Raw genomic sequence first — 15,288 nt, forward strand, 5'->3', positions numbered from 1 at the left:
AACCTTATGCCCATACCCCTTCCTTTTATAGTGAAGTACGGGTACACGCAATTTCATATGCCTACACACACACGCAAGACACTTGATTTTGTAAGTCCCTAAAATACCCTGATGATTTAAGCCTCCGGGGATTTGCTGAGCATCACCCTAGGATGTCTGGAGGAAGCGGTCCAGGGACACGTTGGTTGGCTTGGGCAGTGAGCAGTGGTGAAATGCTAACTTGCAGATAAACTCTCTGACAGATAATGCCATTAAGACGCCACGCTCTAGCCTCTGTTGCACACCTCCCTTTGCTACCAAACAAATGCTGCCCAGTGCCATCATCTCTTTTGCCCACCTCCTGGAGCCTGGGAATGGCTCCAGCTTCCCACGTACTTGCAGCTCTCCTCTGCCAGCCTCAGCCTCATTTGGATTGCACTTGCGTTCACATCCTAATTTCTGACTTAACAAGTGTCTCGCAAACATTTAATTCACTTTAATTTCATTATGCATTTGAAGAGGACGATTTATTGAGGGGGAAAATGATGTTCCGTTGCCAGCAATTAGATTAACTTAATGATCTATGATAAAAATCTCCTTTTGGGCTTTGGCTTTTGTCCGTGTTTACAAACAAAAGTAGGCTAATAATAATAATAATAACGAAGTTCCTGGATTCTCAGAGGGGTCTTAACTGCCCCCTCCAAGTTCTACAAGATCTAATATGGAAATGCATGAAATGGGTAAAACATTCTTTGTGGTTCTCAGGTCATTTGTCTTGTCACAGTACTTTCATTTGTGGGAAAAAAATGTGTATGCAAAAATATCAATAAATTATCCTTTTTTTTGATGGCTTTTCTGAGGAGATGGGAACTATATAACAGCATGGATCAACTTATTTTTTCCTGTTCCCACTTTGTATCCTGAGTACTCTCTTAGAAGTCAGAGAACTTGACTCCTTTTTATGAAGGATTGTATTTCTTTAGCTTTTCCTATGAATATTTAGGGACTAGCTTTCCTGATGGCTCAGATGGTTAAAGAATCTGCCTACAATGTGGGAGACCCACATTTGATCCCTAAGTCAAGAAGATCCCCTGGAGGAGGGCATGGCAACCCACGGCAGGATTCTTGCCTGGAGAATCCCATGGACAGAGGAGCCTGGGGGGCTACAGTCCACATGGTCACAAAGAGTCAGACACAACTTGGTGACTAACACTTTCATTTCGCTTATACTGATCTCACTGCGGATTGAGATTTGTGCAGATAAATATTCTCCACTATAGCTCTTCTTTGCACTTACCTGCCCACAGTTCCACCATACTGAACACACCTGGGACTCAGGGCCTTCGGCAGGTGGGACTGGTGCTTGTGAGGCTTGATTGCAGAGGATGGCAGCCTCCCACCACCCTTTCCCAGCTCTCGTGTCCCTTGGCGTTTCCCAGAGAAGAAAAGGTGGTTCTGAGGTTTATCTCCGTAAGTCAGGAAGGAAGAGAGGAGTGGGAGGAAGAGAAAGAGGGTCATAACCAACCTTCCTGTCTTGGAGAACACGGTCATTTCCTGTCTGAGCTGTGTGGTCGGTCGTAAGAGAATCTCTTGGCCTGGAAAACCTGGCTGGGGTGTCCCTGCCGTGAGGAAAGGTTAGGATTTCCAGGACGGTGACAGGATCGCCCAGTGACGAGGTTTTATTCTCAGCCTTCCTTCCTCGAAGGGGAAACAGGGTGGCCTGTTCTTCACGGAGGTTAGCCCGGTTTCTTTCCTTACAGGAGAGCTCTGGCGACTCTGAACTGGTGAACTGTTGAGTAACTTGAAAAGCGGTTTCCATCCCTGTGCGCTGGACTGAGAGCTAATCACAGCTGCATTCTCCTCTCAGCTCTGCCTGATTAGCAGCATCTTATGCAAGCTCCTTTTGCATCCATAAAATGCGGTGTCTGAATGCTAAATGCACTCTGTACTCTGGACCTGCTCTGCCCTTTAATTCACTGGAAGGCGATGACTAGAAAATATTAATAGATGCCATGGTAGAGATTTCCATATCGATTCCTTGAATGTGTGCTTTTGCAGGGCTTCAATCCAGGCAGTATACACAGGTCCGGGCACTCTGGTGTTAAACAGACATTTATGAGACGCTGAGTTTTTGGTCAAGTAATAGTGTCAGGGTCCCCTGATGACAGTCTCCAATGGCAAACTGGGAGCTCTGAGAAGACCTTAGCAGGCTGTTCAGTTTGGAGGCGATGCCAGCGTTGTCTTGAGTGTCATTCAAGGGGACACCAGCACCTCCAGTCTGCCTCTGGTACCCCGTAGGTGTGATTCTTTCACCCCAATATCAGGGTCATTCCCGATCTAGGTGCATCTTCACCTCTTAACTACTGAATCCTTCAGAAGCTGACTTGAGGTGGAGCTTCTATTATTTGTTGTAGACACGGAGCCTGCCATTCAACATGGACTCCTGCCCTGTCCCTTGATGGTTATACAGCCAGCAAACATGACGAGCACAGCACTGACTTAAACACACGCGTTTTAAAAGAAGACTGTGATATAAATGTACCGCCTTGGCTGGGGGACAGGAAGGCGAAGAAGCACCCAGGCAGATGGTTGGAGTTTTGTCCCAAACGAGGGTGGGGTCAGGTCAGCTGTGTTTTTCTTTTCATCCTAACCTTCTGGTCTGTCTCAGGAGCCATTTTTCCGGCATGTGCCCTTTGACTCGAGGGAAGCCGGGTGCAAATCCATCACTACCACTGTGGAAGGAACCCCCAAACCTGTGCCTCCAACAGAGGGTCAGTGAAGCCACGTGAGAAACGGCGGCAAAAATGGCCTTTCTTGGGAAGCAGTCTCCTTTACACCAGTGAGGGGGTTAGAAAGTCAGCATTTGGGCTGCAGTCAGGGAACCGTGCAAAGGACATTCAAGGAGTCTCTTGCCCAAGGACCACCGAGACCAGCTGAAAACTTCGGTCCTTACGTTTTTCTAGGAGAGGGTCCAGAGCTTTCATCAGATGCTCCCCAAGCTGCTCACGGACAAAGAAAGGTCCAAAACCACTGACGTTTTTTTCTTCTACCTCTTGTCTTCCGAATCCAGGGTGATGGAGCTGACTTCCCTGTCTTTCTTTCTCCTTTGCTCTTCTTTAGAAAAAGCAAGTGAGTCAGACCAAGATCCGGGTCATCTCAACCATCCTGTTCATCTTGGCCGGCTGTGTCGTGTTTGTGACAATCCCTGCCGTCATCTTCAAATACATTGAGGGGTGGACGGCCCTGGAGTCCATTTACTTTGTGGTGGTCACTCTCACCACGGTGGGCTTTGGTGATTTTGTGGCAGGTAAGCACTCTGGAATATCCCAGCCACCGGGGCCCTGGTGGGGAAAACATTTACTGTGGTCAGTGCTTTTCCAAACCACGAGAAAAGATGGAGGAACAAATGGAAAAGGCTCAGCATCACCACTGTTGGGCACAGGCTTGTTCTAAACCTGCGGTCCTCTGTGAGGGAAACAGCAGCCGGCTGCTGCCTTGGGAGGAAGCCAGCCTCTCGCCTCCCCCACTCAGGAGGCAGGCTATCTTCATCATCATATGAATTATGACTGAAATGAATTTCTCATTGGATTTCGGGCTTCTGAATTGTATTAAGGCTCCTTGCATCAACTGATAAAGGCTATATTAGCAAGTGGCAAAAATGAAGCTCTGGAGAGATGAGCGTCGAGTTTAGTCTGCAGGGACCTGCAGATGAAGCTTCCTGATGCTGAGGGCAGAGTCACCATCCCTGGAAAAGTTGCTCCAGGCATGTCCGGATGCAGGACTAAAGACCCAGGTAACCACCTGGAGTTGAAAACTGCCCCAAGAGAATTTAATATTATAATGGATCCTGCATGAATCTAGATAGACACAATAGCCTTCATTGTAAAAATAAATGCCAATGAACCATGCTTAAGGAAGAAAAAGAAATCACCATCAAATTCTTCTAGGGACAGGGAGCTTAAAAACTGAAATGAAACCTGACGTTTTATGGGTATTGCTCTCCCAGGGTGGTGGGAAGGTAGGGATAGGAGGAGGAGGCCACCGATCTCTTTCTGGATGGATTAGTTCTAGGTGGTCAGACAAATGCTCAGTTTCTACTCCCAGAAGTGAACACTTGACCCAGTAACTCTGTCGCAACTCAATATATTTAAAGAGGCCAGGGATCCCCTCTTCTGGAATCTGGAAAAAGGGTAAATTCTGGAAAGGATGTTGAAGGTTGGCTGTCTCCATGGTAATTCTAAGGAAACAGACAACCAGAAGAGTGGTTTTGCAGCTATTCCAGCTAGGAAGGTGAAGACCGAAGTTGCCTTTGTAGAAACAGCAGTTTTAATGCTTTCTTCCTTTTGACCGTCTTAAGGACTAAGAACTTGCCAAGTCAGAGTGACTGAGAATTGCTTACACAGAGCCCGAGGCCTGGGGCCCCGCCCGCCTTGGCTTATCCTCGATGCTCAGCTACTGAGCAGCTCCCCAGCTTGGGCAGGAGGTCGCTTGGTGCCACTTGATGAGAAGCCTGAAGCTCTGGACAGACAGCGCACAGAGGCAGGAGGACAGTACCAAGAGTGACTGTCCGGTCAACTCCTTAGCATTGTCTGTAGCTGCTCTGCGGGGAAACTCATTGAGGTTCCAATCCCAGCTGCTGTTTAGAGCTATTTCACCAACATCTTTAAGTTCCCCAAAGCATCGTCTGCACTCTGCTGTACTGCTCTGTGCTAACTCTGGCCTGTCTGGAGGACTGTCTTCTGGAGGACACGTTGGGCAAACCCTGCTCTCTAACCGGTTGCTCCATTCAATCTGTTAATCTGGGTCACAAATAGCACAGCCTGGGGAACAGGAGATTAAAAAAACTGCTTATGATTTATTATTTATCCTGATGAGCTACGATGGGCCGTGAGCGCTTAGCACACACCGGCACTTGGCCTGATGTTTACTTACCTGGAAAGGCCGTGACCTCCACAGTCACAGACATAGCATGGCTTTGTTCTTTTGTTTTTTAGTGATCTTTAGCGACGGAAGATTTTAATGAATCTAATGGCCAAGTGTATAGATAAATACAAAGAACTGTTAGAAAGTTTTAAAGTCTATTTTGGTTGTAACTGGGTCAGAGAAAATGGACATGCTTTCCCATGGGTTCTGATAACAGTAACCGCTGCACATGTAAATATGCCTCCTGCAGAGTACCTTTCTTTTTAAACATTTCTATTGGAATAGAGTTGATTTACAATGTTGTGTTAGTGTCCCGTGTACAACAAAGCGATTCAGTCATACACATATATGTGTCTGTTCTTTTCCCATTCAGGTTATTACAGAATATTGAGCTGCAGAGCACTGTTTTAATTCCCTTACCTACCGCTGATTACAGAACCATATTTCCTTTGCCCCATCGTCTCTGCAGACCTGGGTCTGTTATAATTCATGGCGCTGACTGCAATTGGACCAGGCCCTTCTAAGCTGCCGTTTCCATAGCTTACAGAGACCAATCTGAAGCACGGCTGCCTTGGAACCCTGGAAGTGTGTCAAAGCCTTTTTGGCAATGCTCTGAGAGCAAAAGGGAAGGCTGTCCATCTTTTAAAAAGATACATTAACAAGAGCTGATGGTTGCTGTGATTTGACAAGGCATCAGCTTGGAAACAGAATCAGAACATCAATCACCATGCAGGATTAAGTGCTGGTTTATTTTGTAGCTGGCACACTTTAGGACAGTCTAACAACCCATCAAGCATTTTGCAACCCTGACTGGCAGCACCTGAATTCCAGGCCAGCAGCTGGTAAACTAATGGGCAGAAGGGTGTTTTCTGCCTTGTTTGCTAGCGCACCCTAGTGACAGTCTTTTGTGGAGGATGGTGACTGGTTGGTAAACATTTATTTTCAGAGAGCTCCCAGGAAAGAGTGGCAGAGTTCCGCTTAGTGTGGAGATGAAATGAACCTCAGAACTCACTTCAGGCTGCACAAAGTCCCACAGTACCCTCGAGAAAGCTAGGGAGAGGGGAAGAATTGCCTGAAAGCGAAAAGCAAGGCAGTTACACCAAACCAAGCGGGGTGTACCACAGAGCCCTCCAGCAGAGTTTGGAATTCTAATTTTCAGAAGTGGCGGTAGCTATGGAGACCTTGTGGGCTCCGTTGCAAACTGAGAACTACCACAAGCCACAGAACCTGCCCAGCCACCTTTGGGAGGTATTACTGATACCGTAAAAGCTCAGTGCAGATTCAGAGGTGCTACATGAGGTTACAACCACAACCCAGTGGGAAAGTCCAGGGTACAGTAATTACCAATCCATGGCTAATGTCGATTTTCTTAGAAATGGCCACGAGCCGGCTTCATTGGAAAATGACATCTCACAGACAGGTATTTCATGAAGTGTCTTCACTTCTTTATGAGAAGGGGCTGGGCTTAGAATCTCTGTTGCTTGGTTACCTTGGGCAGGCCTGTAGAAGGTCTGGAATAAATAGGCTATTTACTTGGAATAAACGACTGATCTTTTCAATGGAACAGCCAGTCAATGCAGTCAGGCAGCTAGTCAACTTGGTTTGATGGATTTTTTACTATAATCCCTATTTGTAAAATAAAGGGATTGAACTAGCTGGCCTTGAAGGTCCCTTTTTGTTCTCACACAGAGATTCTAATTGACTCGGTCTAATTGACCCTATGGATCAGCATTACGTAAACACCATCCTCTGGTCAGCCTTAAATCACTATTGGCTGGGTCCAAGTCTCAGGAATACCATCAAGTCTAATTTTACTTCCACACACATACTTCTCTCTTGGTAAATGCGTATGTGCTTAAGGAGGAAATGGTGTCAAGAGTTCCAAACCATTTGGGATTATTTAATGGTATTTTGTTTTTATTAAATTTAAGGCAGTTTAAGAAAAACTTGACAAAATCAACTGTACCCCAATAAGAAAAAAACAAAAACAAAAACACAAAACTTGAAACTGGGCCTGCTCTGTTGTCCTCTAATTCAAGCCATTCATTGTCAAGCTCAAGTTTAAACTGGATGGATCAGGCTGGTCACTGACATATTTTTTGTTATTATGTATTGTGCATTAAGGGCTTCCCTGGTAGCTCAGCTAGTAAAGAATCGGCCTGCAAGGCAGGAGACCCCAGTTCAATTCCTGGGTTGGGAAAATCCTCTGGAGAAGGGATAGGCTACCCACTCCATGGACAGAGGAGCCTGGCGGGCTACAGTCCACGGGGTTGCAAAGAGTCGAACAAGATTGAGCAACTAATCACAGCACATGATGTATGGAGATGATTGGTCAAGATTCAAAATAAGTGAAGCCACAGGCCAGGCTCCTTTGGGGAAGAGACACGACTTTTCCTTGCCCTCTCACCCTGTCACATCGTGTATACAGCAGGCCGAGCAGCTGAGCATTGGATGGTGATACGACCGCAGCTCTGCTACACGGACTGGGATGCGTTTGCTCTGCGACGACCGTTTGCGAGACCCTCCTTAAAGTAACGCTTGGTTGTTTGCAGGGGGAAACGCTGGCATCAATTACCGGGAGTGGTATAAGCCCCTGGTGTGGTTTTGGATCCTCGTTGGCCTTGCCTACTTTGCCGCTGTCCTCAGCATGATCGGAGATTGGCTACGCGTTTTATCCAAAAAGACAAAAGAAGAGGTAGGATTCCGTCCAGATTCTCTGAATGTTCCTGAGGTCAGAAACATTGGCACCCCACTCCAGTACTCTTGCCTGGAAAATCCCGTGGATGGAGGAGCCTGGTGGGCTGCAGTCCATGGGGTCGCTAAGAGTTGGGCACGACTGAGCAAATTCACTTTCACTTTTCACTTTCATGCATTCATTGGAGAAGGAAATGGCAACCCACTCCAGTGTTCTTGCCTGGAGAATCCCAGGGACGGGGAAGCCTGGTGGGCTGCCGTCTATGGGGTCGCACAGAGTCGGACACGACTGAAGCGACTTAGCAGCAGCAGCAGCAGCAGCAGCATTCTATGGGCTAGACCATCTCCTACTAAGTGGAGGCCTCCTACATGTCCTTGTTTTGAATCCTTGAATGATTTTAAATGCCACGTTAAATGGGATAGCAGTTATTTCTGGATTCTTTTTTAGCAGGTGAGAAAAATCTGGTGACTCACTTACCAGCCCACAGCTCCTGGAAAAACTAGTAAACGGCAACTTATTTTTAAAAAAGGAAGTGAAAAAAAACATATCCAGACATAGTCAGCATAGGCAGACTGCAGTTGGGGGAGGTGTACAATTGCCCCCAGTCCGCAATGTGTGCATTTTTCTCAATTCCATATGAGACTGAAGTTGTTGAACTGTGGCCGGCCGTGGAGGGCGAACTCATGAGGTCCCTTTCACTCATGTCCCCTCTGGGTTGTCAGATCTGTAGAAACAAATATATGTCTGTGGCCAGGGGCACACACACAACAGCCCTTCCTTCCTCAAATAAATGTGCATGGAAGCCTACACACAGGCAAGAAAAGGAATGGCTACAGAGCAAAGGTAGATTTTGTGATTAAAAAAAAAGTGTCCATGTAGTTCTTTTGGAAAGAGAGGAAAAGAGATAAGAAAGAAGAAGGGTAAAGAGAAGCAAAGCAGTAAAGAAAGGAAAGGAGATAAAACCTAAAGAAACAGAGGGTCAGCCTGTTTAAGGGCGACTGTTCCCTGCCCAGGGTGCAGGCATTCTGAGCGGAGGGTCCTGGGAGAGCCTCCTTACATGGCACCATCTCCCACACCATTCCTGGGAGCAGAGGTTTAATTTTCCTGGCTTGCAGAAGCAGTGTCAATGCACTCTCTAGTCTGATTCCCCAGAGAGCTAACTGACCTGCTGAAAATCAGCCATAACAAAAGAGAACACTCAACAACATAAATATTGACATTTCTCAATGCAAAAATCCGAGTTACTCCTCTGCATAGGACAGCATGAGTCTTGTACTAATAGTCCTGCTGAAATAAAGCCCAGAGAGTTGGTCTTGACCCTCATGCAAGACTTTGCTCTGAGAAAGCACGTGTTCTGTGGGCTTTGGCAGAAGATGCCGCCTTCCTGCACCCTGAGCAGAGAAGCTTGGTTATCAGGTACCTTGCGTGGGGGTGGGGGGGTGGTCTTAAACCAGCGCAAGCCGGATAGCACAAGGTCATAGACAGCATTGTCTAGATATGGGGTGACACAGGACTTTCCTTTTTAGAACTAGGTCATTTCCAGGCTAATGGGGACGGGTGGAGCACTCTAACCCAGACAGACATCTTGGAGGGACAGGGCAGGGCAGAGGACCCTCTGGATACGTGCTTTGTGCCCAGGGCCGAGCTAGGTGCCCGGCTACCTCACATAACAGGAAAAGCTCTGAGCTAGACACAACTGCCTCCGAGTTATGCAGCAGGAATGGAGCCGGACCACGGAAGGGTGAACCCAACAGACGCTAAGTCAGGTCCGTCCGCCTCCCCTTCTGTCCCCCGAATCCAGGTGTCTGGCGGCGTTAGGGTTGCCCAGCACGTGCGCCTCTCGGAGGCACCTTAGTCCCGAGCGGGAAGGGCGAGGGTGGAAGTAGCCTTTCCTCCCCTTGGTGGGGCGGACGCAAAGCCACCGCCTCCGGGCCTCATTCCCACGAGGACCCCCGAGGGCTGCGGGCACGGGAGGGTGGTGGCGATGGGGGGCTAGTGGCAATGGAGGGTCGTGGCGATGGGGGGCTGGGTGCGATGGGGGGTGGGGGCGCTGGGGGGTGGGGGCAATGAAGGGGTGCGTGCGATGAAGCGGTGGGTGCGATGGGGGGTGGGTGCGATGGAGGGCGGAGGCGGGTGCCCGGGCGCTGGGGGTGATGGGGGTGGCGGCGATGGGGGGGCAGTGGCGGGCGCCTGGGCGCGGGGCGTGGGGCGGGGGGCGATGTCTCAGCGCCCTGTGGTCGCCCCGTCTCTCCGCCAGGTGGGCGAGATCAAGGCGCACGCGGCCGAGTGGAAGGCCAACGTGACGGCCGAGTTCCGGGAGACGCGGCGGCGGCTGAGCGTGGAGATCCACGACAAGCTGCAGCGCGCTGCCACCATCCGCAGCATGGAGCGCCGGCGCCTGGGCCTGGACCAGCGGGCGCACTCGCTCGACATGCTCTCGCCAGAGAAGCGCTCGGTGTTCGCCGCGCTCGACGCGGGCCGCTGCAAGGCCTCGTCCCAGGAGAGCATCGACCACCGGCCCAACAACCTGCGGCTGCAGGCGTCGGAGCCGCTGCAGAAGCGCGGGCAGGGCGCCTCCGAGGATAACATCGTCAACAAGCTGGGCTCAGCTTCCAGGCTCACCAAGAGGAAGAACCGGGACCTCCGCAAGGCCCTGCCCGAGGACGTGCACAGGATCTACAGGACCCTCCGCCACTACTCCCTGGACGAGGAGAAGAAGGAGGACACGGAGAAGGGGTGCAACTCGGACCACTCCAGCACCGCCGTGCTCACCGACTGCGCCCAGCCGCCGGCCGGCGCGGGGGACGGCGTGGGCCCCGCCGACGCCAAAGACGCGGAGCGCGACAGCAGCGCGCTGCTAGAAGCCAGAAACTAAGCGGGAAGGACGCACTGGACGTGACCCAGCCTTGTCTTTTGTTTGTTTGTTTTTAAATATATTCACCCTGAGACACGTGCCTTAAAACAAGACTTCTCGTTAGTCCGAAATTACATAGCATCGAAGAAGATATTTCACTGTGCCATAAACGACCGAAAAAGCTCGCTCTGCCAAAAGGGAATCAAAAGAACAAGGACTCGGCTTTTGATTACAGCCGCAGGACACCCAGGGCGCCTTCGTGGGCGCGGGAGGTCACGGCCGCCGAGGTCCAGGGCACGTGCCGGCGATGGATGCGGTGGCCCCGGGCAGCGCCGCCGCGCTCCGGAGGGCGCGAAAGGGCAGCTATTCGTAGACCAGCCGTCTGAAAGGAACAGGTGTGTCTTTTAAAGGAAGTCGTCTCCTGAACCCACTGTCGGGAATGTGTGCACGCACGCACAAGGGGCCTGGACTGGGAGGTGGACTGGTCCTTGTCACTTGGGGTCGGAGCTGACATGTTGGAATGTTGCTCTGAGCTCCGATTTTGAGACAAAAGCGTTCAGTGCATCCCTAGTCTTTTCTAAGCTCCAGATGAACGTCCCTGGGACCCGAGAGCACCTAGAATTTGTTGGAAGCAGATGAGAGCACACGTATCAAAAGGTGCAATTGCTTTCCTCATTACAAGAGAAAAAAGTCACATCACACTGTGGATATCACCGTAACCAATGACAGAAGCCTGCTGAATTTTGTCTTTCTCACAGGTAGTCCAATCGGACTCGCAAGCATTGGTGAACACTCAACCTCAGCCGCTGCGTGGTGACAGGCAAAAACCAAACCTCAGTGCACGGTGCGCTGAAAAGGCACCAAAAGCGTGCAACGGTGAAAACAAACTGGTTTTGAAATGTTCATGTTCACTTTTCTAGTGGAACTTGTTACAATTGGTTTTGATAAAAAGGGGAAAAATACCAAAACTATTGCCTTGCATGATGCCAGTGGCTTACTGTCCTGTCTAGCTAATCCTAAATGTTTGTAAACATAGACATCCTGCATGTCTAAGACATACCAAGGAGGACCATGGCATCGTTCCTTCTCAGGGCTTCTCGTCCCTTTGGGTGTCTTAGGGTAGACAGAGTGACACCAGGTCCTATCCTGCTATTTGCAAACAAAAGGAAAAGGAATCCCTCAAACCAACCCTTGTACGAGAAGATTGAATTGTTTTCATTGCTTGCAGCTTAAGTGCCATTACTGCCATTTTTTTAAAAAATAATACTTAAAAGAAGTATTTGAAAGACTTCACGTTTATGTTTGGGTGTTCCTTTATTCTGAAAGTATCACTGCTTTTCCTTGATCATTTCTTCACTTGTACCTGCTAGCCACTAAAGTTACAATGCTACTGTGATTGATTGTTTCTAGGAGAACAGTAACCAACACGTGGTGATAATTATGATTTTTTTTTCACGAGGTTAGAACACCCGGTGAAGGAAAGTGGGGGTCTGATGGGTCATAGGTTTGAGGAGGAAGACTCTAAGTGGATTTTTAGCAGCAAGGAAAGAGTACGTACTACGCCAAGTATCCCACGTGTGCCTCAGCCTTTTTCAGAGTTGGCTGGCTGTCATCCTGGTTCAAACCTAGCTATTTGTGCCACACACTTCAGTGTTTGGACCTGGCAACACCCGGAAGTTGCTGCTTACGGGCCTCCTGGGCTCAGTACCACTGTTTGGGGATATCACATAGCTAACACGCAGGGTGGATTTGTCAAAACGTCACAGGACTGGCAGAGACTTCTAGAAACCATCTAATGCTTTTCTGACTTCCAGGGAAAAATGATAGCCACCGCATCCTCGACTGCTTCAGCCAAGGCAGACCTCTTGCTGCTGTTTCCCCCAAATGCACAGCTCTCCTTTGTCTAGAGCACACGCAGCCCCCGTGTGCCTCACCGCACCCCCCCCCCCCCCACCTCATTGTAAGCTCTGATTAAAGCACTGGCATCACTTTTGGGAAGGAGCCAAATAAGAATCAAGTCTGATTAGTGCCCCCCCTGCCCTATCCAAGGTATGTTTGGATTAATGCTGCCACAGGGCTGTGGCTCACTGGTGACATCCTGTGTCCACAGAGTAACAGACAGATGCTTGGGCAACGATGTATATGCAGGGGTGGGCCTTGGTTCTTACTATGGGAGTCATTCCAGCCTGACAAAGTGTGTGCTAAGGAATTAGTAGGTAACTGGGCTTCCCTGGTGGCTCAGACAGTAAAGAATCCACTTGCACTGCAGGAGACCTGGATTCGATCCCTGGGTTGGGAAGATCCCCTGGAGGAGGGCCTGGCAACCCACTCTATTATTTTTGCCTAGAGAATCCCACGGACAGAGGAGCCTGGTGGGCTACAGTCCATGGCGTCGCAGAGAGTCCAAGTAAAGCACAGCACAGCACGGGGAACTGGGACTTTATTCTTCTGACAAGTTGAAAGCTTCCTGATTAAACTGTCCAGGGATCTCATTCATTTGGGTTTCTACCCTGTTACTTGATACCTTGTTTATAGTAGTGGGTTAAAATTCTAGACTCTACAGGCAGAGCTGACCAAGAGGCTTCCCTGTTATTTATCCAGTGACGCCCATAGGCCAGGCACTAGATGAGGCACTTTAGGGGCGTGGGCTCACTGAACCGCCCCAGCAACGCTCTGTGGGAAGTGTTTGCAAACCCATTATACACGTGATGACACAGAGGCTCAGGGAAGCCAAGTGAGTAACTTACCTAAGAGCACACAGCAAGAAGGCGGCAGAGCTAGTCACCAGTCTATTTGACCAAAGTCTGCTTTTGACTTTGCGGCAATGTCCACGCCACGCACCTTGTGAGTGTGTGTCTGTGTGTGCGCGTGCACGTGTGTCTTTCTAGTTTCCTGGACATGGCATACAGAGGTAGGAGAAAGCTCTTTATTGCCACGATGGGATGAGGTCTTTGTGAACACGGCCTAACGCGTTGTCCTTACAGATGATCATTGTACATTATTTTGGTTTTGGTTTTGGGAATGCGCCTCCTGGCACCCTTTCTGTACTGTTAAAAATGCCCTTTGAAGACACCCTTTTGCACTTACTTGCTTGTCCTGCAGGAACTCAGCATACAGGTGGAATAAAACAGTTCAAAACTCTAAGCTGCACACTCTACCAAATGGAACCACACTCTACCACACACCAGATGTTGGTATATGTGTGTGTAGACACTCAGTTGCGCTGATTCTTTACCACTGAGCCCCCTGGTAAGCCCAGACCCTCGGCCAGACAAGGCAGGTCCCAGTCACACAGAGGGAGCGAGAATAGCCCTTGCCTGGGAGTTTCCCGAGTACAGATGGGACTGAGGCCCTGATGAATACAATCAAAGAAGAGCCCTCTCTTCGTGGAGATTGATCCATTAGACATGTGGGCACAGAGTCCGACAAGCTGTAGCCTACTCTCCGGGCTTCCCAGGCGGCACTAGTGGTAAAGAGTCCGCCTGCCAGTGCAGGAGACACAAGAGATGCAGGTTCCATCCCTGGGTTGGGAAGATCCCCTGGAGGAGGGCATGGCCACCCACTCCAGGATTCTTGCCTGGAGAATTCCATGGGCTACAGTCCCTAGGATCGCAAAGAGTCAAGAGGTGACTGAATTGACTTAGCATGTACGCACGCATGCAACCTACTCTCCAGAGGAGAGGCTGGGAGGGCATCCAGGGGTTGGGCTCCACTTCATGTGTACAAGCTGAGATTTGGGAAGAGGAGGCCAGTTGTTTTGGAGTTGTTTGAAAGCTACCTTTTTAAAATGGGGTCCAGTAACATGGGAATTCACATGGATAAGGCAAACTTGCTACAAATCCTACACACACATCAGAACAGCCCTGCCCTGCCTGCACTTCCCACCCCACCATAAACCCGGAGAAAACATTTTGATTTTGCACATGGACAGACCACAGGGACAGTGACTTCGGTGGGCAGTGTCATTGTTTCTCCTGGTAACTGGGTGTTGAATGTTTCCTCCACAGAGGATCTGGAAGTTTTTACTGGTGAGAACCGAGGGACAATTTGGAGAGACTTCAGCTCAATGCCCAGTTCGAACCCAATAGCGACCCTAGGACTTCATTGCTTTGGGGCAAGGCCCTTATGTGTGTGTAGGTAGGGCTGTTCCTGACCTACAGCTAAGGTGACTGGGACTGTCTCTGCTTCCCTGACCCGGCCCGTGATCTTGGGCCCCTCAGACCCTGTGCCTACATTTCTGTTACCTCATCAGCACATCAAGGGAGTGGAGCCCGGAGAGTCAATCTTGAAGGTCCCTTTTGGTTCTGCAGTGCTCTGACCAAATGCTCAGCGGTCCACGAGTTAAGTCCGCTAAGAACTTCACTAGCTGGATTTGTAAATACTGATGGATGGGCCCTGCTTCCTTTAGGCAAGATGAGAGCTTAGTCTCTTGCCTCTTGGGATTTGTCTCCTGGGTGATGGGTGGAGACCAGATAGATTTGGGAGCCTGGTGTCCAAATGCGGGTCGTGCCCCGTGTAGGCCCACTATCACCTAACCTCACACTGTCACCTGCGTGGGGGGGCTCATCCCATATGGGCACTTTTTTACATGGTGTTTAGACTAAAGAATTTTAAGCTATTACTATCTGCAGTCAATTGCAGTAAAGGTTTCATTTGACTACGTTATGAATTCTTACACTATAAACAGGTTATTTCTTATTCAGATCCCTACACCCACACACAGAACACATACAGAGGCAATGGCTGCTTTGGGTTCTGTGGGGATGGTTCCATGTTGAAAGTCCTAGTTGGACTAGATGTTAGCAAACCACCGCTTCCCTCCCTCCGAGATGGTGCT

At 49.6% G+C, this 15,288-nt stretch overlaps 1 protein-coding gene across 1 annotated transcript in view; it reads left to right on the forward strand.

The window, feature by feature from the left end:
• The window catches only part of KCNK10 (potassium two pore domain channel subfamily K member 10), an 87,834-nt gene extending 74,504 nt beyond the window's left edge, over positions 1-13,330 (forward strand). The window contains exons 4-6 of the mRNA XM_086319338.1: positions 3,100-3,286; positions 7,455-7,597; positions 9,855-13,330. Of these exons, the coding sequence (XP_086175464.1) occupies positions 3,100-3,286; positions 7,455-7,597; positions 9,855-10,472 (948 nt within the window). The 3' untranslated portion in view covers positions 10,473-13,330. The remainder of the gene's footprint in view (positions 1-3,099; positions 3,287-7,454; positions 7,598-9,854) is intronic.
• Positions 13,331-15,288: the final 1,958 nt, after the last annotated feature.

The sequence above is a fragment of the Bos grunniens genome, chromosome 10 (assembly GCF_055505025.1).
Source record: "Bos grunniens cultivar Pamir isolate PY7600 chromosome 10, Bosgru_T2T1.0, whole genome shotgun sequence".
Classification (NCBI taxonomy): domain Eukaryota; kingdom Metazoa; phylum Chordata; class Mammalia; order Artiodactyla; family Bovidae; genus Bos; species Bos grunniens.